Here is a 26,403-nt window from a genome sequence, read left to right on the forward strand (position 1 = left end):
TTACCTTGAATAGCTCGAAGGAGAGGCATGTCATATGAGTGGGGGGGTGCATCAACACATATTTGAGAAATCTAATATGTTCAACTCATTCCTTAGGTTGTAAAACCTTTTCTCATCCAATGGCTTGGTGAATATATCGGCAAGTTGATCTTCGGTGCCTACACTCTTAATACAAATGTCCCCTTTTTGTTGGTGATCTCTTATGAAATGGTGGCAGACATCAATGTGCTTTATTCTTGCATGTTGAACCGGATTGTTGGTCAACTTGATTGCACTCTCATTGTCACATAGCAATGACACTTTCTTGAACTTGATTCCAAAGTCACTCAAAGTAGCCTTCATCCAAAGTACTTGTGCATAATAACTACCGGCGGATATGTAGTCGGCTTCGGCGATTGATAATGCAACACTATTTTGCTTCTTTGGTGACCATGAAACAAGTGATCTTCCTAACAATTGATATGTACTCGAGGTGCTCTTCCTTTCAACCTTGCATCCCACATAATCCGAGTCGGAGTAACCAACTAGCTTAAACTTTGCTCCTTTGGGATACCATAAACCAACATTTGGTGTATGCTTCAAGTATCTCAATATTCTCTTTGTAGCCTTCAAATGACTTTCTCTTGGTGAGGCTTGAAATCTTGCACACATGCATACACTAAACATGACATCCGGCCTTGATGCGGTCACATAGAGTAGACTTCGAATCATAGACTGATATAATTTTTGATCCACTATATTTCCACTTGCATCACTATCCAAGTTGTCATTTGTTCCCATTGGTGTGCTAATGGTTTTACTATCAATCATTCCAAACTTCTTGATCATGTCCTTGATGTACTTGCCTTGACTCACAAATGTACCATTCTTCAATTGCTTAATTTGAAGACCAAGTAAGTAACTCAACTCTCCAATCATGGACATCTCAAACTCATTAGCCATCATCTTTCCAAACTCATCACAAAAATCTTGATTGGTTGATCCAAATATAATATCATCAACATAGATTTGCAACACAAATAAATCATTTCCAATCTTTTTGATGAAAAGAGTGGTGTCAACCTTGCCTATTGTGAACCCTTTAGAGAGTAGGAAGCCCCTCAATCTCTCATACCATGCTCTAGGTGCTTGCTTCAAGCCATACAATGCCTTCTTCAACTTATACACATGGTCGGGCTTCTTGTCATCTTCAAAACCAGAAGGTTGCTCAACATATACTTCTTCATTGATGTAGCCATTGAGAAATGCACTCTTAACATCCATTTGATAGAATTTGATATTGTGGGCACAAGCATAGGCTACCAAGATTCTTATTGCTTCTAATCTAGCAACCGGGGCATATGTTTCTCCAAAGTCAAGACCTTCAACTTGTGTATAGCCTTGTGCTACTAATCTTGCTTTGTTTCTTACTACTATCCCATCTTGATCTTGCTTGTTTCTAAAGACCCATTTGGTTCCAATCATGTTGTGTCCCTTTGGTCTTTCTACCAACTCCCATACTTGATTTCTTATGAAATTATTCAACTCTTTATGCATAGCATTCACCTAATCAACATCCTTCAATGCTTCTTCTATCTTCTTTGGTTTAATGGATGACACAAATGAGAAGTGTTTATAAAATGATGCCAATCTTGATCTTGTTTGTACATCTCTTAAAATATTACCAATGATAGTGTCCAATAGATGATCCCTTACAACATTGGTTGGTTGGAGTATTGAAACTTGATTGCTTGCACTTGCTTGATCATTAGGTTGAGATGATGTACTAGCCACTTAATCTTGTTTATTATCATGAGAGCCACTTGCACTAGCTTGATTTGTATCATCTTATACATTTGAGTTAGAGAGCACTTGCACTTGATCATCTTCATCATCATTCGCTTGCCTAGGCCTCAATTCACTAATGTCCATGTTCTTCATGGCATTTGAAAGTCGAATGCCCCTAACATCTTCTAAGTTCTCATTCTCTACTTGTGAACCCTTGGTTTCATCAAATTCAACATCATGAACTTCCTTAAGAGTACCACTATCCAAATCCCAAACTTTATATGCTTTGCTTGTAGTGGAATAACTAAGTAGCAATCATTCATCACATTTATTGTCAAACTTGCCCAATCTAGTGCCTTTCTTCAAGATATAGCATTTGCAATCAAATACCCGAAAATATGCAATGTTGGACTTTCTACCATTCAAGAGCTCATATGGTGTCTTCTCTTTCAATCGGTAACAAACTGACAATAGAGGCGGTTGCTACAACAGCAAGTCATGTTGATAGCTTTAGCCCAAAAATATTGACTCACGTTGTACTCACTAAGCATAGACCTTGCCATATCAATGAGTGTTCTATTCTTTCTCTCAATAGGACTATTTGATTGTGGAGTGTACTTGGCCAAGAATTGATGTATAATTTCAAATTCATCACACAACTTATCAATTCTAGTGTTCTTGAACTCACTACCATTGTCACTTCTAACTCTCTTGATGGTTGTTTCAAACTCATTGTGAATGCCTTTAACAAATGATTTGAATGTTGCAAATACATCACTTTTATCCACTAGAAAGAATACCCAAGTGTATATAGTATAATCATCCACTATCATAAAGCCATATTTATTTCTACTGATACTAGTGTATTGTGTTGGTCCAAACAAATCCATGTGTAATAACTCAAATGCTTTGCTAGTGCTCATTATGTTTTTCTTAGGATGGGTGTTTCCAACTTATTTGCCGGCTTGACAAGAGCTACAAAGCTTATCTTTTTCAAACATGACATCTTTCAAGCCTCTAACCAAGTCATGCTTAACCAATCTATTCAATTGTTTCATTCCAACATGACCAAGCCTTCTATGCCATAACCAACCTATGCTAGACTTAGTGAACAAGCATGTAGATAATCTAGCTTCACCAGTATTAAAATCAACCAAGTATAGATTCTCATATCTAAAACCTTTGAAGATCAAATTAGAGCCATCTACACTTATGATCTCTACATCATCTACCCCAAATATGCATTTGAATCCAAGATCACACAATTGAGCCACGGATAGCAAATTGAAGTTCAAGCTCTCTACTAGCAACACATTGGATATGCTCATGTCATTGGATATTGCAATCTTACCAAACCCTTTGACCTTGCCTTTGCCATTGTCACCAAATGTGATACTATCATAACCATCATTGCCATTGGTGTTGATTGAGTTGAACATTCTTGCATCACCAGTCATGTGTTGAGTGCACCCACTATCAAGAACCTAATGTCTTCCTCCGACTTTATAGTTGACCTCAAAAGAAGATCAATTCTTTTTAGATACCCAAACTTTCTTGGGTCCTTAAAGGTTAGTCACTAAGCTCTTTGGTACCCAAATGGCTTTCTTCTTTGAGCCCATCCATAGTTTACCAATGAACTTAGCCTTCACACCATTTATAACCTTAGTAAGCATATAGCATGAATCAAGCTTAATGGAGGATACATTAGTATTTTTGCTCTTATTTTTGCATTCTTGCTCTTTATGACCCACTTGCTTGCAACTAGTGCAAAACCGACCATTGTTCTTCATAAAACTAGTCTTGTGAGGAGCAAAGGCCGCTTTGCCTTTCTTGGGGGTATAGCCCAATCCCTCTTTATAGAGAGAAACTCTTTAGCTATCCAAGCACATAAGCAAGCGGTCCTCACCACTATAAGCTTTCGCCAAGGTGTGAGTGAGCTTATTGACCTCCTTCTTGAGGTTCTCATTCTCAACCACTAGTGAGGCATCACAAGTGAGTCCATCACTACTAGATGAGGTAGAAGTGGAGGTGCTACAAGAAGGGTTAGTGGGAGGAACAATGATAGGCATAGATAGTGATTCATTAATTATATCATAAGTTAAACCTATATTACAAGTTTCAACATACTTCTTTTTATTTTGCTCATCAAGCAAAGAGGAATGAGCATTTTCAAGCTTTTTATGAGCTTTGCCAAGCTTCTCATTGGCTTCCTCTAGCCTCTTATGAGATGCATTGAGCTCATCAAAGGCTTGCTTAAGGGCTATTAGTTCCTTACGCAAGCTTTTGCATTCCCTTCTCTTGATGTCAAAATGTTCTTTAGCATCTTCTAGCATGTCAAATAATTCATCTTTAGTAGGTTCATCATTATCACTATCACTATCATTTTCATTTTCATGTTTATTTTCATCATCATGTTCTTAATCACTTTCATCATCACAAGATTGTACCTTAGTGGTCTTAGCCATGAAGCATGATGAAGATTCAAAGAGAGAAGGCTTCTCATTGATATCAATGCTTGCAAGAACCTTCTTCTTGATGGTCTTATTATCATCACTATCATCATCATCATCATCACTTGAAGAAGCATCACTATTGAAGGGTCGAGATGGCGGACTAGAGGGGGGGTGAATAGTCTTTTCTAAAATTAATCGCGTTGGCTAACCGATATAAGTGCGGAATAAAAACAATCGGTCTAGCCAAGACTACACCCCTCTATATATGTTCACTAGCACCTTGCAAAGATACTAATTATGCAACTAAGGTGCCGGGCTAGCTAGAGCTCTCCTAACCAATTCTAGGAGCAAGGTCACACAAACCTATGCCACTAGTACTTTAAGCAACAAGGGAGCTCCTACACATGCTAGTAAGCAAAAGCACAAAGCTAACGATGCTCACTAGCAATGCTCAATAACAAGGCAACCAATGCCTAATTAGAGAGCGCAATTACTTAGCTACACAAACTAAGCAATGTGACTAACAAGGTTACTAAAACCAAATTAGCCACGCAAAGGAGCTACTTCTATGCTACACAAGCTAGAAGGTAATTAGCAAGCTACACAAGCTATCTAATTACAAGAGCAACTACACAAGCTTAATATATATGAAAGTAAATGCAAGCTTGTGTAATGGGGATGCAAACCAACGGGAAGAACAAGGTTGACACGATGATTTTTCTCCCGAGGTTCACGTGTTTGCCAACACGCTAGTCCCCGTTGTGTCGACCGCTCACTTGGTGGTTCACGCGCTGATTGGCATCACTCGCCAAACCCTCAATAGGGTGCCGCACAACCAACCCCTTGAGTGAGGGTAGCTCAATGACACGCTTTACTAGAGTTGCTCTTCGTGGCTCCCGTGGGGCGAGCACAATACCCCTCACAAGCACTTCTCCGGAGCGCCGCACAAGCTTCTTGCGCGCTTCGACGGAGACCACCACCAAGCCGTCTAGGAGGTGGCAACCTCCAAGAGTAACAAGCACCACCGGCTTGCAACTCGATCACCTAGTGCCACTCGATGCAACCTCACGATGCAATCGCACTAGAATCGCTCACTCACACAATCGAATGATCACTATCAAGTATATGTGTGATGGAGGGCTCCCAAGCACTCACAAGCATGGACACTAAGTCCCTTGAGGTGCTCAGCCCAGCCATGGCCGAAGGCCACTTCTATTTATAGCCCCAAGGGCTAAACTAGCCGTTACCCCTTCACTGGGCAACGGTCGGGCCGACCGGACGCTCCGGTCCGATCGACCGGACGCTGGACCTCAGCGTCCGGTCACGCGATACTCGCCACGTGTCCCCTACGTTCAACGGTCATCTTCCGATCCCAACGGTCATCTGCCGACCGGACGCAGCACTTCAACTGACCGGACGCTGGACCCTCAGCGTCCGGTCGTTTCCAGTAAGCTCCCGAGCATGACCGGACGCGTCCGGTCAACTCGACCGGACACAGCCCAGCGTCCGGTGCTTAACCCTAAGCACTGTGCCGACCGACAGCCTGACCGGACGCACCACTTCAGCGTCCGGTCGTTTCGGACTCAGCGTCCGGTCACTGTTAAACAGTGAGACCGAATTCCTTTCTCCTCTATCTTCTTCACCCTTGGTCCAATGTGCTAACCACCAAGAGTTTGCATCCGGCATAATAGAAAATAGGCATTCCATTTTCTCGAAAGCGTCGAATCCCGCCTCGCAAGCTCGGCGGGAGGGAGAGAGGGACCCAAAACCCATCTCACCCCTGCAAACACCACCTCCTTTGTAAATGTGCCAACACCACCAAGTGTACACCACCATGTGTATGTGTGTTAGCATTTTCACAATCATTTCCCAAAGGATGTTAGCCACTCAACTTGCCACGCCACTCGATCCTAGCGACAATGCAAAGTTAGATCACTCGAGTGGCACTAGATGACCGATATGCAAACAAGTTTGCCCCTCTTGATAGTACGGCCATCTATCCTAAACCCGGTCATAAACTTCTCTACACACCTATGACCGGTGAAATGAAATGCCCTAGGTTATACCTTTGCCTTGCGCATTCCATTCCATCTCCTTCAATGTTGATGCAACACATGCACCAACACGATCAACAATGATATGATCCACTTCATATCATCACGTGATCATATTGGTTCATCGATCTTGACTTCACTTGCTCTTCACCGTTGCCATCGTCCATCGGCGCCAAGTCTTGCTCAAGCTTCACCGCCACGCGGTCCATCACTCCAAAGCCTTCGACTTGCCCTTCACGCTTGCAACCGGTCCATCAAGCCAAGTCTTGTCTTGATCTTCTCCACCTTGATCACATGACTCAATGTCATGTCTCATGTGCATTTAAGCTCCTTCATCATCACATGTGTGAGCTTTGCATCATCTCCAAGCCATTTTCACCTTCATGGCATATGTTGCTCACACACATGTACCTGTGGACTAATCACCTGTGTATCTCACATAAACACAATTAGTCCACCTAAGTTGTCACTCAATTACCAAAACCAAACAAGGACCTTTCAACTATCCCAAGTGACTACATATGAACCATCTTTCTTCTTCTTGAATGCCATCTTATCCTTCTTCTCTTTCTTTTCCTTATTTTCCTTCTTCTTGTTCTTCTTGTTGTCATCATCATTGTCGCTATTGTATGGGCATTGAGCAACAAGATAATCTTTGCTTCCACACTTGAAGCACCTTCTTGACTCTTCTTTGTTCTTAGATGAAGACTTCTTCCTTCTAGCTCGGTAGCCCTTCTTCATCATGAACTTGCCAAACTTCTTGACAAAGAGAGCCATCTTGTCATCATCATCATCATCATCCCAAGATTTATCTTCTTCACTTGATGTTTCTTGCTTAGCTTTGCCCTTGGATGATGTGGCTTTGAATGCCATGCTCTTCTTCTTGTCATCCTTCTTGTCATCTTTCTTCTCCTTCTTTTCTTTCTTCTCATCATCATCTCTATATGTGTCATCGATCATTATATCCCCTAATACTTGGTTTGGTGTCATGGTGTCCAAACCGCTTCTCACTAGAATAGTGACCAATGTGCCAAATCTTGAGGGTAAGCATCTCAAGAACTTGTGGGAGAAGTCCTTGTCCTTCACCTCTTCTCCAAGTGCTTTGAGATCATTGACAAGAACTTGAAGCCTATGAAACATCTCCGGCATACTCTCATCCTCCTTCATCTTGAAACTTACAAACTTCTCCTTGAGAATGTAGGCCTTTGCACCCTTCACGGCTTGAGTGCCCTCAAATAATTCTTCTAACTTCTTCCACGCCTCATGTGCCATCTCAATATTCTTGATTTGCTCAAATGTTCTATCATCAATTGCATCATGAATAGCACTTAGAGCAATATCATTGTTTTAGAGAAGCACATCTTCGGCCGTGGTGGGATTCTCCGGATCACCAATCTCAATTTTGGTTTCTACCACCTTTCACACATTTCTATTGATTGACTTGATGTGTGTGGTCATCTTTGATTTCCAATACGGATAATTTGTGCCATCAAATTAGGGTGGCTTCTTGGTGTTGTTGATTTGAGCTATTTTTACACCGAAGGTTGTTAAGCCTCAAATCACGGTGACCTTGGCGCTCTGATACCAATTGAAAGGTCTTAATGGCTAGAGGGGGGTGGATAGCCTAATAAAAATTTCTACAACAACACTTAATAAAATGGTTAGACAATTATGAGGCGAAGCAAGTGTTGCGCTAGCCTACTTAAAATATAAGTTACCTACTATAATTCTAGTTTAGATAGTATCTATTCATACAATAGCTGTGATACTACTCTATGTTAGTATGCTCTCAAAGGCTAACTAAAGAGCCACACCAACCAAGCAAGCAAGCTCTCACAACTAGCTACACTAAAGAGCTTGTCAACTAGTTTGCGGTAATGTAAAGAGATTGATTAAGAAAATTATACCGCCATGTAGATGAAGGAACCAATCAATCATAAGGATGAATAATAATGAAGACCAATCACCTCAGAATCAATGATGAACACAATGATTTTTACCGAGGTTCACTTGCTTGCCGGCAAGCTAGTCCTCGTTGTGGTGATTCACTCACTTGGAGGTTCACGCGCTAATTGGCTTCACACACCAAACCCTCAATAGGGTGCCACACAACCAACATAAGATGAGGATCACACAAGCCATGAGCAATCCACTAGAGTACCTTTTGGCTCTCCACCGGGGAAAGATCAAGAACCCCTCACAATCACCACGATCGGAGCCGAAGACAATCACCAACCTTCGGTCAATGATCCTCGCTGCTCTAAGCCATCTAGGTGATGGCAACCACCAAGAGTAACAAGCGAATCCACAGTGAAACACGAACACCAAGTGCCTCTAGATGTAATCACTCAAGCAATGCACTTGGATTTACTCCCAATCTCACAAAGATGATGAATCAATGATGGAGATGAGTGGGAGAGCTTTGGCTAAGCTCACAAGGTTGCTATGACAATGAAAATGGCCAAAGGTATGAGCTTCAACCGGCCATAGGGCTTAAATAGAAGCCCTCATAAAATAGAGCCATTGTACCCCTTCACTAGGCATAATACAGGCTGACCAGACGCTCCGGTCATGTTGACCGGACGCTGGACCTCAGCACCCGGTCGCCCGACGATAGCCACGTGTCTTGATTTCAATGGTCACTTGAGTTGACTAGACGCTGCACTATAACTGACTAGACGCTGAGCCACCAGCGTTCGGTCATTTCCAGTAAGATTTCAGAAACACATTTTGCCCATCAAACGCGCCCGGTCATGCACGACCGAACCCTGCCATTGTCCGGTCAGAGACCCTAGCCTCTATGCGCTTCCCGACAACAGGACCGGACCCTACCTCCATTGTCCGGTCACTAAACGACCCGATGTCCGGTCATTTGATAGACACCAACGTCTCTGCTATTACAACTGACCGGACACGGCGGTACCTCTAGAACCAGCGTTCGGTCACCTTGTGACCAGTGAGACTAACTCATTTTCACCTCTAACTTCTTCCCCCTTGCTCAAACGTGCCAACCACCAAGTGTATCACCTCGTGCACATGTGTTAGCATTTTTCACAAATATTTTCAAGAGTGTTAGCATTCCACTAGATCCTAAATGCATATGCAATGAGTTAGAGCATCTAGTGGCACTTTGATAACCGCATTTTGATACGAGTTTCACCCCTCTTAATAGTACGGCTATCAAACCTAAATGTGATCACACTCTCTAAATGTCTTGATCACTAAAATAAAATATTTCCTATGGTTTATACCTTTGCCTTGAGTATTTTGTTTTTCTCTTTCTTCTTTCTAAGTCTAAGCACTTGATCATCATCATGGCATCACCTTCATCATGCTATGATCTTCATTTGCTTCACCACTTGGAATGTGCTACCTATCTCATGATCACTTGATAAACTAGGTTAGCACTTAGAGTTTCATCAATTCACCAAAACCAAACTAGAGCTTTCAATCTCTCCAAATAAATTGCTAAATATAGCAGCGTCTAGCTGTTCACAAGCTTAGAAATTTTTTAGGTGTTTGAGCTAATCTTAATTTTAGATTGCATTTCTAAACTACTGAAAATATTACTTAGCAATATTCTTTTTCAGTACAAGTAATTCATTGTCATCTACAAAGTTTGTACTTCAAACTTTATTTAAGTCTCGCACACATATTCTATAGTATTTTTGCTTAATAAAAATTGATTTTAAACCCTACTTGTTAACTGTACAAATCATGGAGCAACTTTCGTTTCGCATTTTTATTGATTGTTTTAGTTGCAATGTATTATCTACTCACTTCACCACATGCATTATGCACACAAGTATGATGCTAATGATATGTTTTAGTAAATAATTTAGGATATAACACCGAGGGTGTTACAACTGCCCTGCTCGTGTACCGCCATAGCCTGCTCAAGCGTCATCGCCCTGCTCGCGTGCTGCCGCTACAACTTGGCATCAGCGCCTCGACGTGGACATGGGCACGTCTGGCTCGAGGATCAGCCCGTGAGCCTGCCTTACCACGTCTTGGCAGACGCATCTCGATGATGCCACAACAGCCCCATGCACGAGTCCGGTAGCGGCTCGACTGGCCCCACAACATGTATGCCCGACAACCTTAGCGCTCTCGGCATGGTGCCATGGCTGGTTAAAAGCTCTAGTTTAGTTTTGGTAAATTGATGAAACTCTAAGTGCTAACCTACTTTATCAAAGTGATCATGAGATAGGTAGCACATTCGAAGTGGTGAAGCAAATAAAGATCATGACATGATGATGGTGATGCCATGGTAATGATCAAGTGCTTGGACTTGAAAAGAAGAAAGAGAAAAACAAAATGCTAAAGGCAAAGGTATAAGTGATAGGAGCCATTTTGTTTTAGTGATCGAGACACTTAGAGAGTGTGAACATATTTAGGATTGATAGTCATATTATTAAGAGGGGTGAAACTCATATCGAAATATGGTTATCAAAGTGCCACTAGATGCTCTAACTCATTGCATATGCATTTAAGATCTAGTGGAGTGCTAACACCCTTGAAAATGTTTGTGAAAATATGTTGACACACATACACAAAGGTAATACACATTGTGTTTAGCACTTAGGAGCAAGGGTAAGAAACTTTACCAGCAGAGTGTTCGCCCGTAGAGTGCGGACAGTCTGACGGTGCCACCGGCGCCCTGTATAGAAAAGATAGGGTTTGACAAAGTGGACCAAATGCTGGCCTCAACTGAACCGGCGCGTCCGATCAATAAAAGCTATGAAGACGCTGGCGTCGGTCTTCGACCATACGCTGGGTCACTTTGTGACCGGACGCTGAGTGGGTGTGTTTGGTCCCGCTGATGTGGTAGCACACAGTGGAGACAATGTGTGACCGGATGTTGGGCGAGTCTGGTCGAGTGTGACCAGACGTGTCCGGTCACGAGTGGAACCTTACTGGAAATGACCGGATGCTGGGGTCCTATATCCGGTCACTTTGAGCAGCGCGTCTGGTCACTACTTAAATCAACTGATGACCGCTAAGATTGGGCGATCAATGTCTGAAGCCGATGACACATGGTAAGCATCGGACGATCGAACGCTGGGGTCCTACGTCCAATCGATCTGACCGGAGCGTTCGATCACCCCGAGTTGTGCCCAGTAAAGGGGTACAACGGCTCTATTTTGTGGGGGCTTCTATTTAATCCCTATGGCCGGCTCTAGCTTGCTTTCTTGGCCATTTGCATTGACATAACAATCTTGTAAGATTAGTCAAAGCCCTCCAACTTATCTTCGTCATTGATTCAGCATCTTTGTGAGATTGGGAGTAAATTCAAGTGCATTGCTTAAGTGTTTGCATCTAGAGGCACTTAGTATTCGTGTTTCACTATGGGATTTGCTTTTTACTCTTGGTGGTTGCCGCCACCTAGACGGCTTGGAGCATCGAGGGTCGTTGAGCGGAGGTTGGTGATTGTCTTCGGCTCCGATCGTGATGATTGTGAGAGGTTCTTAACCTTTCTTCGGCGGAGAGCCAAAATATACTCTAGTGGATTGCTCATGGCTTATGTGATCCTTATCTTGTGTTGGCTATGTGGCACCCTATCGAGGGTTTGGTGTGTGATGCCAATTAGTGCGTAAACCTCCAAGTGAGTGAATCACCACAATGAGGACTAGCTTGCCGGCAAGTAAGTGAACCTCGGTAAAAAAAATTATTATGTCATCATTTGATTCCGAGGTGATTGGTCTTTATTGGTATTCATTCTTGTGATTGATTGGCTCCTTCCTTGATATGGTGGTATAACCATCTTGCTCACTCTCTCTACAGTACCACAAACTAGTTATCATGCTCTTTAGTGTAGCTAGTTGTGAGAGCTTGTTAGTTTGGTTAGTGTGGCTCTTTAGTTAGCCTTTGAGAGCACACTAACTTAGTGTAGTGACATAGTTATTGTGTGGAAAGAAATTGTAACACCCCAGGGGTTTGTCACTAGTTAAGCAATGGGTTTGAGCTCAACCATGACATGTTAAGTGGTGAAAGATCAAATCTACAAGAGTGAGCTCCAACTTAAACTTGAACAACGCACCTTTACTTACATGTGGACCCTTGTTGAGATTATGCTAGAGTAATGTTAAACATGCTTATTTCATGTACATTATATCAACATGCATCCATGTTGACCAGTGGAAAAGTTTCATGAAGTGTGGAATCAAGAAGTCACATGAAATGACAAGTTAAAATCTTTCTTCGATTGCTTTATTAAGTGAATGGAATTATAGGTCATCGACCAAACCTTGCTACCTTGCCCAAATAAATCTAATTGAACTCTACAACAAAAGTCATGAAGGGTTCGTGTTGAGCAAAAGTCAAGAAAATGCTTCAATTGGTCTAAAACTCTAGTTTAAGCTTTACCGCGATGCTACTTTGACTTGGTTTGAACTGTGGCTTAGAGTGTTTGCATGGAGTTGCACCTTAAATAAAAGTTGAAGTTTGAGTGGAGTAGAACAAACTTTGTTTTTGGACTAAGAGCCAGATCAACTCGGAACTAAGTCAAATCGAGGCTCAAACATTGAATCGATAGCTGTTTTTGGTACTTAGAATTTTTCTAAGTCTAGGAACTGAAATTTCAGTTTTAGGTTAGCATATTTGGAGCTCTGTATCTCCCAAACCAGGCCGAACCAGTTCATGAACATTTAATATAAGTTGTAGTACTCCCTTAGATATAAAACTTGTATTACTGAGGTTTTTGCTGAAACTGGCTGTATTATGGAGTAGAAGGGGGCGAACAATGCAGTTTCAGTCAGCCTGTAATTGAACTGCAGAATTTGGTTTTGAGGTACCCTCCTTTGAAGATCCATATCTCCAAATATAGGTCGAGTTAGCTCTTGATCCTTAAATAAATATTGTTCACCTCGCAAAGATATACAACTTTACCTCTTGCGCCGTGATCATAGGACCACGACATCGAGAGTTAGAGGATGGGAAAGTTAGAGTTTCAGTCGTATTTTCGAGGTGGTATTTCATAATCAGCCGAAGCAGCAGCAATGTCCGACCGCACATAGGGTTTCGACGCCGCATGGCTCCCTTAGCTCGCCTCGCTCGACACTTCGCTCGCTGCATGCGTGCCAACTCGCCCTCGCTCGTGTTTTGGAGGCCGAGCCCGAGCCCTTGCCTCCTGCGCTCTCCATTCTCTCCCTCCCTCTTGTTTTGTCTCTCTGTCTCTTGCCCGCCATGACCGCCGTAGTAGAGCCGCTTCCACCGAAGGCACTGCCGCTGCTGCGCTCTCCCTCTATCCCAACTAAGCACAGCACCACATCCCTTAGCTCACGCCGCACCTCCACTGGCCCTCGTATCGTCAACGCTGCCACTGTAGTTCGCTGCCACCGGTGCGGCCGCTCTGGCAACCGCAGGCACACGTGGCTGGGCCACCTTGGGCTGTCCTTGGCCCAACTGAGCAGCCCCATAGGTGAGCGCGGTTCCTGGGATGCTCCCCGGCTCTTCCCCACCACCGCCGGTGACCTCCCTCCGCCGGAAAGCACGATCCCGACGACCTTCGTGTTCAAATCCACATCAGGGACGTCGCACTTAAATTTGAGAAAAGGGAAGGGTCGTTCTATGAATCTGTGACTCATGTGAATAGTGCTAATAAGGACTGGTTCGCTAGGATCTGTATTAGTAAGAAATATAGGGTCCTCGATGCAAGATATACACCCCTTTTCTCTGGTTTTACAGATTTGAATGATCAACTTTGAAAATTTGTAGTAATTAGTAGAAAAAACGTAAAATAATAAATGAGGACTTTTTGGAATCCTTGTGAAATTTTATATGCAGTAGATCTATAATATGGCATGTTTTATTTTAAATATTTTGCTATAAAAATAGATTTATGCAGTTAGGTTTTTAATACTAGCTGTGTCTTATCTTTTTCATAACTGCAGTTGTTTTGCTCAAATAAATGTGAAATTTTTATGGAGTGCTACTAATGTGGTGGTTGATGTCTGGTAAAAATTTCAAAATTTTAGGATTGACAGCTTAAGAGATATAAAAATAACAAATACCCTATATTGCTTTGCTCCTATTCTGAATATGCCTGCATGTTTGAATTAATTGGTTCAGTTAAATTATGAATCATGACTTTATTACAATACATGAACTGTAGTACTTTTCTTAAGCTTTTCGAAAAGCTAAATAGCATAATTTTTTGTTAAGTAGATCTTGAGTTATGGTTGCTTAAATCTCTGTCTGTTTCTGCCCAAACCCGGACATGGTTGACTTGTTGGTATTGTGTGGCCTTATTAATAGTAGAATTAGCTTTAGGTGTTTACAACAAAGTTATTTAGAATTTGCTAAGATTTCTAAAAAGTTCAGAACCACATTTATTGGACATGTAGAACTCCATTTATAGCTATTTAAAGTGGCATGTTAGTTTCTACCCATGTTTTAGACAGAGATGCATTTATTGGATCAATTGACCTTGTTATCTATAGAATAATCTTAAGATGATAATAAGAAAGTTGTACATAACACACTTAACCATCTTGTGTTAAATTTTCATGGTATTTGGCTAAATATTTTGTGAGTTATGACTGTTCTAAGTTGGTCATCAGACATTATAGTTCTCTGAAATTTCTGGACTAGATTTGATAAATGTGACTGTTTGACCCTTTTAACTTAGGAATCATGCTAGGGTGATTAAATATGAATTATAGACAATTTCATAATCTTTTCAAATTGTCTTTTTCATGTCATTTGGATTTGTAAATCTCTAGTTAGGGTCAGTTTACTATGTTGTTGTATAGTCCTAGTTTGGCTGAAATATGAATGATTGTGTGAATGCTTCGTAGCACTGTTCTTGTTGATTGTTTAGGTGTTAGGTTCTTACCTGAAGATGAGTAATTGTATATTAGGTTGTCTAAACATGGTAAGTTAAAGTGATTTAAATAGAACTTAAGTAATCTAATATGCCATGCTTGATGTACTTGCTATCTCTATGTTGGGCTTGATGTGAATAGCTTGCTCTCTAAGTACTCATGTCATGTGGTGTAGCCTTGTGCTTGTCTTGAATGTTTTTATGTGATGCATTTTTTATTACCATTCCCCTCATTCATGTACTTGCATCATGTATCTCAATTAGATATGCTAGATGAGCCACGTGCCGAATGAGATGTTGGAGCCGAACCCGAGGAAGGTGTATGGTGAACCTATCCCGAAGATAGAAAGACTTAACGAGTGTCGTCTAACTAACATTGACTCAGTGTGAGATCTCAGACAAGCCCCGGAGCATTCTAAGTCTCTCATGTTTTTACAAATATATTGAGTATCTTTTATTGTTGATGATGCATTAAGTATAGGAATTAATTGGAACCAATTGTTGCATTATATCCTTACCTTGTCCAGATAAAATCCTATGAATCCTAATTAAGTGTAGGATCGAATGATGCTTAGCTATTCTTAGATCGGTAGAAGTCGGGTGATTTTCTATCACTTGCGAGATGCAGGATGAGCTCTGGTCACGGTTGGCTATATTTGCTATCGTGGAAAAGAACCATGTGTTAATAATGAAAAGAGACCGGACAGGATGACGGTAGTGCAGCAACAAAGCATGGATGTCTTGAGTGTGAATCTATCCCCGTCTGTGTTGTTTAAGGACCGATACGTTGTACGTCCTCATGTCATGTTGAACGCAGCCTAACACTTAGCTGGCCGAATAAGTCGTTTCGACCGCGAAGCCTAGTAGTTTGACTCAAGCTAGGAACCAAGGGGACGTGTGCATTCTGGAGGAAGTAAGGATGTGCTTGGGGACATTGACGTGAGTCCAAGGGGTTAGGTGTTTAAAAGTCCTGCACTTCCTGGCAGAGTGTCACTCTTGAGAATGCGGCGCTGTCCGGACCCACGACTTTTTTTTTCTCCTAAGTTGTACCAAATGTGACTTGGTTGCGACCCCGATGGGGAAAGCAGGGTTTGTGTTAGAAATACCCCTCCATCTAGATAGGAATCGATTCGAATCGTCGTCTCTCCCGGATAGTGAGAACTTTGACTGAGCAGCGACAACGTAGATTCACTAAATTTAAAGATATGGTTAAATGATGATGTTGATAATGATAATGAGCCATGGAATACCTAATATGGTTATTATTGTTTGCAACTTAATCAAGTGATTGATTAGTACATGTGCTAATATAGATGGTAGGTAATGGCTAAAAGTCACTGCTAGTACAGGTGAATAATAATAATGATTACTCAAGCTTTTATGCAAAAAGGTTGTCTAGCAAGTTCCACTGATAAATAGCATGTTCGCTTGCTCGTAAACGATCGTAAATTTCTAGCCGGAAACAGTGTTTTTCTTTCATACCAAACCAGCCAGCAGTAAATAATCCACGATACGATACGGCCTCCCGAACAGGCTGAAAGTCTTGCAGACTCCTTGGTGTCATTTATTTTTGGTTTATGACGGTTAAGTCTAGCTGAGTATATTCTTGTACTCAGGGTTTATTTCCTCTTATTATAGATGACGTGCTCTATAACGACTACTGCAAGTATTGTCTCCACCCCGCGGGGAATGAAGACTAGATCATGGGGCATGATCATCTATGCTATCTTATCATGTTGCTTTTGTTGGATATGACTATGGAACTGGCTTGTATTTGAACTAAGTGTGTGTGAGGGTCCCAAACTACTTTGCTTTCGCTATTTATGAACTCGTGTTGTAATAACTATGTAAACTACTTGTAAAATGGATGTAACATGTGGCTGGTTATGTTGAATCACTACGATCTTAGTTGTATGCAAGTTGGTTTGAAATCCTTCGTGGTTTCAGTTGACTACCGGGTTTATATGGGTTCAAGTATGACGGTTTGATCACTCTGGTGATTGCTTTCGTACTTGTGCTCTTATAAATTGGTCGGTTCTGTTACAGAAACCAAATAAACTAGAATTGTGGTAGGTGGCTTGCATTTTTAGTAGGCTAACGCAACACTCGCTTCGCATCATAATTGTCTAACCGATTTGTTAAGTGTTGTTGTATAAATTTTTAATAGGCTATTCAACCTCCTCTAGCCATTATGACCTTTCACTGGTCCACGTGCTCAGGGTCGGGTCCATTAGCGTGCAGCAAGCTGCTAGGACCGTCGAGCCCTGGATCAACTCTGGCAGCAGCACTGCTCGGCACAGCACGGACGCAACACCAGCACGGCGATGACACAACACCACGACGACCTCAGGACTGCCGAGAGGAGTGGAGGCCAGCGCCGCCGCGTCGCTTGCGTCGGGGCCGCCTGCCGCGCGAGGGTCAGCGCCGGCTCCCACGAGAGGAGTGGAGGCCAGCGCCGTCGCTTCAGAGGGAGCAGCGCCCACCTCTCCGTGCGCGGAGAGAGGACGCGTCGGGGGAGTGTCCATGAGGATGGAGAGGGAGGGGTTGAGTCGATTGTTAAGAATATTCTAATATTCCTAATAATCAATTAGTGGGCAATTAGCAACTGCTAATTGCAGTTACCATGACCACCGAAAGGCGTCGTACATACGAGATGTGGGAGCGGGGCTCTCCCACGTTCACTGGAACTGCCCCATCGTGGGCATGTATATATCTATGTACTATTCATCAATAAAGTTGACAACTTCACTTTTGCTGTTCCTCTCCATACTTCCTACTGTTCATAATACAATATTACAACATGTTATCAGCGTTCTACCGCTGAGCGAGAAGGCCGGGAATAGTGCCTAAAGGACTTCGTGAAGACAGGAGATCGCTGGATTGATCAAGGTACACGATGCCACCAATGCCCTACGTACCTTCTGCGGCGCTCGTTCTGCGCCTCGTCTTCATGGTGTACTACCGCGCGCGCCGCATTGGAGTCCCCTTCGACGACGACAACATCCGTGATTCCCTCCTCAACGCCCTACGCAACCTCCTTGGAGAGGAACGTGGGGGAGCCAGGGAGGGCCCTGCTCGTCGCCGACGCCGTGGTCGTCACGGAGCATCTGCTCCCGTTGCGCCGACCCAAGCAGCGGTTATAGTTCCTGCGTCCTGGAGTTCGGGCCATGGCGTGGCTCTATACCACCCACCATGGCCGAACATGGCGCCAGGATCCTCTGACTGGGTACCAGTGGCGCTCGCCGCCATGCCACCAGTCGCCGAACCTTCTTCCTCGATCGGTGCAGGCCCATCGTCTTTGGCTCTGGCGGCTTCACCTACACCGGCGACAGGGTCGGCTACCGCAGCTGCGACCCCGTTGGCCAACGGAACCGCCGCAGCCGCGACTCCGTCTCCAACAACGCCATGGGCGCGCGCGACCCTCGCTACGCGCAGGTCCACGGCACCGCTCCGACTCTTCTCTAGGGAGGCCGGCGAGATCCTAGATCCGGCCCTGCAGGCTCCGCCTCCACCACCTACGTCCACTCCTCTAGCAGTGAACATAGCCGACCAGGCGGTGAGCCCGACCATGCGTCGGACCTGGATCTCCGTGCCGCATGGCCCGTCCGCACGCGCGCAGGCGAGTCCTCGCGCGAACGGACGTGTCCCGGCGCTGGAGAACGGGCACGCCAGTCCACGCGCGAACGGCGGTGGTGGCGCTTCGTCCTCCTCGGGGGGGGGCGCCTCTCCTTTCGCTTGAACTTCTACCGGAGGGGGAGGGGGAGCCGCTGGCCTCTGTCTTGGTCACCATCGACTGAGTTGGGGCCGACGTGCGGGCTCCTCCCCGATCTGCGCCGGCGCTCGTCACCGGCTGCAGAGGGTGCAACGGAGGGAGAGGAGGAGGGCGTGGAACAACGGAGGGAGAGGAGGAGGGCGCGGAAGACAGCGGCGGTCCATATGGCGACGATGTGGCTCCTGGGCGCTGCGACGGCGCGGCTCTGCGGCATCAGCGCATGCGCGTACGCTGTGGACCAGAGCGGCAACGAAGCGCCAGGCTCAGGTTGCGGCTTGCCCCAGCGCCGGCTGTACTGCTGGTCCTGGCTGGGTCTGCTGCTGGTCCTTGCTGGGCTGGCTGTAGTGGCCTCGCGGGCCAGCCAGTGCTCGTGGGCCAGAAGCCATTTATCATTTATCTGTTTTATTTCCGAATTCGTAAATTTCAGCAGTTTTAGTCTTTAATCCTTGTGTTTAGACTTTGTTAATTACTGTTGTTCATTAGTATTAGTGTCTATGTTCTTGTGAGATTAGACATCTAATGTTTATGTGAATGTACAAATGTGTTTGTTTACATTGTACCTATGCAATTTCAAATTCTAATATAGAATGCAAGTATGTTTGTGTTATTCTTTTGCACTTTCATACTTATTTCGTTATTGCGAATTTTTAAATCACATACTCCATCTTAACGCTGTTCTCATTAGTTTATAATTACTAATGACTTGTGGCAATTAATTTATGCATATCTCTATTATTTTGAGATGAAAGCATTAGGTAATAGAGTCCAGGCAAAGGCTGCATTTAATCCTTTTGGATTATTTTGCCCAGAGACCATGCCATGGCTGTGATTTATTCACCTATTACTAAAGGTCTACATCATGTCCATTGGACTAGATGATTACCTATATAATGTTTTGTTCTCAAAATAAAAGATTAAGACTAAAGAAAATTTATGGCTTACACTATTGTAGTGATTACCATTGTTTAATCATTAATTTGTACTATACATGGTGTAGTAGAGTCTTAAGCATTGGCTGCGTCTAATTCAAAAATGAATTATTCAGCCTTGAGACCGTGCTTAGGTAGCAAATTATTTGCCTGCTATTAAGATCTACTCTATGTCCTTTGGCATTTGAGATTATCTAACCATATATAGTCAATTGATGAGAGTTATAATTGGGGTTTACATGTTTATTTGTCTACCTTGGATTGTCTTAATCATGATGAGTTATGTCATTTAAATTAATTTGCATTTATTACAACATTGCTTTACCATTTGAATTTTAATTTACCACGTGTAAGTCTAATGAATCAAATGGTCCTACTTTGTAGGCTATGGCCTTAGCTAAGGAGTTCGATGAACTTGCCTTAGATGGCCACAATTACCCTACTTGGGCTTCGGATATCAAAATAAACTTTGCATCCCGTGGACTTTTGGCATATATAAATGAACCCATTGAGGGGGAGGTGCTTGATGAGCAAAAGAAGTTCGGGGCCTTAATGATTTTAAGGTATTATATCCATAAGGATCTCAAACAAGAGTACCTTCTGGAAGAGAATCCACGTACTTTGTGGCTTGCTCTTAAGGAGCGTTATGATCAGCAAAAGGTACTCATCTGGCCTGAGGCTAATTATGAGTGGAACCACTTGCGTTTGCAGGACTTTAAGTCCGTTGCTGATTATAATCATGCCGTTCATAAAATTTGCTCAAAGTTGAAATTCTGTGAGAAAGAGCCAACGGATGCTGATAAGATAGAGAAGACTCTATCTACCATGCTTCCCGCTGACCGAGTCTTGCAGCAGCAATATCGGGCTAGTAATTACACTGTGTATTCTCAACTTATTCATACATTAACTCAGGCTGAGAAACATGATGAGCTTCTTATGAAGAATCATCACAAGCACCCCACTGGTGCAGCACCTCTTCCTGAAGTTCATAATGTACAGAAAAAAGTTAAGAATAATAAAAGGTTCAAAGGATCTTCTTCTGATGATCCAAAGAACAAGCCTGGTAAGCACAAGTTCAACAAAAAGCAAAAGCCAAATGCTAAAAATAAGCAAAATGGCGAGGCTAAGTCCAAAAATGACACTAAATGTCATCGTTGTGGTACTTTCAACCATTTTGCAAAGGATTGTCGTACTCCTAAGCACTTGGTTGCACTTTACCAAAAGTCCTTAAAGGAAGCAAAGCAAGGCAAAGATAAAGAGACAAGATATGAAGCTCATTTCAATCTTGCTTCTGAGGCTATAAAGGAAGTGGGTTGTTCAAGCAAGGCTCTTGAGGAACCAAAGAACAACAATGCTCACAAGGATGAGAGGCTTCCAGGAACGGAAGACATGATCGTGGAGTTCAACTCAAATGACATGTATGGAGACTTCAACTGAAGATCTCGATCCGTAGTTGATATTTGTTTAATTATTATGTTAAGCAAGTCAAGTGTTGTAATAATTTAAGTTGTGCAAACTCTATGTTCTTTGAGTTGTACATACTTGTTAGTGATGGGAGTACTGTGAGAATAAATATGTATTGTAATGTCATACTCATATGTTGGTATTGTAATACATTGTATTTATGTATGTGATTCTATATGTTCAATAAGAAATTTTAATTGCATTCTTATTTTACTATAGATGTCTTCTGATGTCAATCCTGAGGAGGAATTATGTCTTGTAGATAGTGGAACCACAAACACTATTCTTAGGGAGATGAAATATTTCCAGACTCTTAGGAAAAGAGAAGGAAATGTTATGACCATCGCTGGACGTGATGCTCTAATAGTAGGTTCGGGTAGAGCCACTATTATTCTCCCTATGGGTACGCAATTAACGATAGAGGATGCATTATTGTATCTAGAATCAACTCGTACCTTGTTAAGCTATAAAGATATCCGTAAGAATGGTCTTCATGTTAAAACACATGTAGATAACAAAGAAGAATTCATTTTCTTCACTAGACTTACTGGATCTAGCAAACAAGTTTGTGAGAAAATTCCCTCCCTCGAATCTGGATTGTACTATACATACATAAAACCTATATCTAATGTTGCATATAAGGTAATTTTTCAAAATGTTAATTCATTCCAGACATGGCATGATAGACTAGGTCACCCTGGAATAGGGATGATGAGAAAAATTATCTGCAATTTATTTGGTCATAATTTGCATAAAGCAAAGTTCCCACAATCTTCGGATTTTATATGCACTGCATGTGCATCAGGGAAATTGATTTTAAGGCCATCAACTCTTAAAATCAGAGCTGAACCACTAAAATTCCTTGAGAGAATTCAAGGAGATATTTGTGGTCCAATTCAGCCAATATGTGGACCTTTTAGGTATTTCATGGTTCTGATAAATGCATCTACAAGATGGTCTCATGTGTCATTATTATTGACACGCGACCATGCTTTTGCCAAAATATTGTCCCAACTAATAAAGTTGAAAGCGCATTATCCTGAACATCAAATTCAATCAATTCGAATGGACAATGCTGCTGAATTTTCATCCCATGCCTTTAATGATTATTGTATGGCAATGAGAATTGAGGTTCAACATTCTGTACCTTATGTACACACTCAAAATGATTTGGCTGAATCATTGATAAAGAGAATTAAACTCATTGCTAGACCAATGTTAATGAATTGCAAGTTGCCTACTTCGTGTTGGGGACATGCAGTTCTGCACGCTGCTGAATTAATCCAACTACGACCGACTGCATATCATGAAAATTCCCCTTTACAATTAGTACGTGGAAATCCACCAAATATTTCCCATTTGCGTAAGTTTGGGTGTGCTGTTTATGTACCCATCTCACCACCTCAGCATACCTCTATGGGGCCACACAGAAAATTGGGGATTTATGTGGGATTTACATCTTCGTCGATCATTAAGTATATAGAACCCCTCACCGGGGATCTATTTACGGCTCGGTTCGCTGATTGTATTTTCAACGAGGATCATTTTCCAGCATTAGGGGGAGATTTGTACCATAAAAATGAATGCCGGGAAATTAATTGGAATGTGGAAGGCATTTCCTATTCTGATCCACGTACTATGGAAACTGAACATCAAGTTCAGAGACTTATAGATTTGCAAAACATTGCAAATAATCTGCCAGATGCGTTTACCAACTATAAAGGTGTTGTTAAATCTTTCTATCCTGCAAGGAATGTGCCAGAAAAAGTGGAGGTACCAAATAAAACCACTCAAATTATCCCTCTTGGAAGCAAGAGGGGGAGAGGCAATTCCAAGGTGCAAGATAAGAAACAAAAGAAAGTGGTAAACGAAGATCAACTATCTGTTGATGTGAATCACCTTGTTACTAATCAATATCTTCTAGAAAGATTTGATTTGATTCCTAGCTCAGTCATGCGCATAAATACTGAGGCTGGGACATCGGAAGGCCCTAAATCTATTGTTTTGGGAAATCATGATGATCTATTAAGGGTTGATGAAATTACTATTAATTATATAGAGACTGGAGAGTCTTATGATCGAAATGCTACAACTGTCGACATCTTTTTCTCTGAACAAATTGCTAAAAATCCTTCAAAATGATCCAGATCCAAAATCCATGGTAGAGTGCAAGAAGTGCTCGGACTGGAATAAGTGGAAGGATGCAATAGAAACAGAGATAGCCTCGCTCACAAAACCGGAAGTGTTTTCGGTCGTATTGCCAACACCTCCTGGTGTCCATCCTATTGGATATAAATGGGTTTTTGTCCGGAAATGGAATGAAAACAATGAAGTGGTGAGATATAAAGCAAGGCTAGTAGCACAAGGCTTCACGCAAAGGCCTAGCGTTGATTTCAACAAAACTTATTCTCCAGTCATGAGTGGCGTAACTTTCCGATATTTAATATCTTTGGCAGTACAAAATCGTCTGTCTATGCAGTTGATGGACGTGGTGACCGCATATTTATATGGGTCATTGGATTCTAATATATACATGAAAGTTCCTGACGGAATTAGTATACCAAATCCTGAGGCAAATCGCAACATGTTTTGTGTTAAGTTGCAGAAGTCGTTATATGGCTTAAAACAATCGGGCCGAATGTGGTACAATCGGTTAAGTGAGTTCCTTAAACATAAGGGATACACAAATAATGATGATTGCCCGTGTGTCTTCATTAAGAAATCTGTAACGGGTTTTTGCATTGTGTCTGTATACGTTGATGATATAAATATCATTGGTAACGAACATGACATTAATGAAGCACGTCATCATTTGAAGGTGGAGTTTGAAATGAAAGACTTGGGTCAAACCAAGTTTTGCTTAGGTTTACAACTTGAGCATTTTTCATCTAGGATTTTTGTATATCAAGCTGCCTATATCCAGAAAATGTTAAAGAAATTCAATATGGATAAAGCTTACCCATGTAAAACCCCCATGGTTGTTAGATCTTTGGAAGTTGAGAAAGATCCTTTCAGACCAAGGGAGGAAGGTGAAAAGATTTTGGGACCCGAGGTTCCTTATCTAAGTGCCATTGGTGCACTGATGCATCTTGCTAATAGTACCCGGCCGGATATTGCTTTTGCAGTTAATTTATTAGCAAGACATAGTGCCGCTCCTACCAAGCGTCATTGGGTTGGAGTTAAAACTCTTTTTAGATATCTCAATGGCACAAGAGATCTTGGATTATTCTATAGAAAGAATCAAGATCAAAATTTATTGGGTTATACAGATGCTGGCTATTTATCTGATCCCCATAATGGCAAATCCCAAATTGGTTTTGTATTTTTAAATGGTGGAACAGCAATTTCTTGGAAATCATCCAAGCAAACTTTAGTGTCTACATCCACCAACCATTCTGAGATTATTGCATTATATGAAGCCTCACGAGAATGTGTATGGCTTCGCAGAATGGTAGACCACATATTGAAATCATGTGGAATTGGTGCACTTGATGCACCAACAATTATCTTTGAAGATAATGCTGCTTGTGTTGTGCAAATGGAATCAGGTTACATCAAAAGTAACTTAACGAAACATATCACCCCCAAATTATTTTATCTCCATGAGTTGCAAAAGAATGGGGAAATTGAGATTCTGCAAACTAAATCATGTGATAATCTTGCCGATCTATTCACAAAGTCCCTACCATATTCTACGTTTCATAAATGCATTGAAGGAATTGGTATGGTTAGACTTAGAGACTTGCAGAAATCAGGGGGAGTATCTCTCGATACTTAATCCATTTCACATCGTATTATACTCTTTTCTTTGTATGAGTTTTACCTTGAAAGGTTTTCTCATATAAAGTTTTTAACGAGGCAGTATCAGCATTATGTATGTCATATCATATAGTTTTTCCCACTGGGGTTTTTTAGGAGATGATATATTAAGACATTGCTATATGATTATCATGGTGTTTTCTCCTATATTTTCCCATCGGGTTTTTTAAGGAGTTTTATCCTGATATATCAATGTGTTCCTAAGTTTTTCCCACAGGGTTTTCTAAGAATTAATAATATTAATGATTATGATGAACATTGGAGCTCCAGAAGATAATTGATTATGGGGGAGTGTTAAGAATATTCTAATATTCCTAATAATCAATTAGTGGGCAATTAGCAACTGCTAATTGCAGTTACCATGACCACTGAAAGGCGTCGTACAGACGGGACGTGGGAGCGGGGCTCTCCCACGTTCACTGTAACTGCCCCATCGTGGGCATGTATATATCTGTGTATTGTTCATCAATAAAGTTGACAACTTCACTTTTGCTGTTCCTCTCCATACTTCCTACTGTTCATAATACAATATTACAACATCGATGACGCATGGGCCCCATATGTCGCTGAGATGGAGGTTGCGTGTCAAAACCGCTTCACGCTGGACAAAACAGCCTCACCTGTGGCCAGATGCTAAAAGTAAACGGTTTTTATAGTTAGGGTACCGATACTAGACGATTTTATAGTTGAAGGTTAAAATTAGACTAACACAATAGTTGAGGAGTTAAAAGTGAACTTAATCCTCTATTAGACTTATGGTAACCTCTACTATAAGCAATCCACTAGAAGAGCAAAACAAGCTGGGTAACCAGGGCAGTCTACAAAGCGTGCAACATACGAGTTACTGCTGGTGACACAAAGCCAATCTACTATTTGATCTGATCTCGTTTAGACATGTGTTCGGCTGGGACACTTGGTCACTGTAGCGCGACTGATTTGGGATGATTTAATAGTGCTGGCTTGCATGTGTTAGCGTGTATGCACCTACTCAAATTCATACACCGTACTAGAAGTATACGGTAAAACTGTTTGTCACCGCCAGGTGGGATAGACCTGTTTCCTTGACGGGCGCCGTACTTTGCACGCCCAGACCCGCCCGCCGCACAAACGCGAGACGTGCCGACCGAGGAGGCACATGTGCTGGCTAGGGGCATGTTCGGTACAGCTTATAAATTGCTTATAGTCAAAAATAAGTTAAAATCATCAGCTAAATGCTGTATCTTTTTAATAGTTTATTTTCACCACGCTTATTCTTATGGCCTCCATTTATACTAAAAACCAGCCTTTTACTTTATTTACGTAGCTTGTGAACCCACACGGA

At 42.2% G+C, this 26,403-nt stretch overlaps 1 protein-coding gene across 1 annotated transcript; it reads left to right on the forward strand.

Moving 5' to 3' along the window:
- Positions 1–17,994: 17,994 nt before the first annotated feature.
- Positions 17,995–18,837, forward strand: LOC136494622 (predicted GPI-anchored protein 58). The gene has a single exon (XM_066490798.1). The coding sequence runs from the start codon at positions 17,995–17,997 to the stop codon at positions 18,835–18,837; it is 843 nt and encodes a 280-aa protein (XP_066346895.1).
- Positions 18,838–26,403: the final 7,566 nt, after the last annotated feature.

Source organism: Miscanthus floridulus, chromosome 11 (assembly GCF_019320115.1).
Source record: "Miscanthus floridulus cultivar M001 chromosome 11, ASM1932011v1, whole genome shotgun sequence".
Classification (NCBI taxonomy): Eukaryota; Viridiplantae; Streptophyta; class Magnoliopsida; order Poales; family Poaceae; genus Miscanthus; species Miscanthus floridulus.

Coding starts and splice junctions, on each gene's coding strand:
- LOC136494622 (XM_066490798.1), top strand. CDS start 17,995: ATGCCACCAATGCCCTACGTACCTTCTGCGGCGCTCGTTCTGCGCCTC.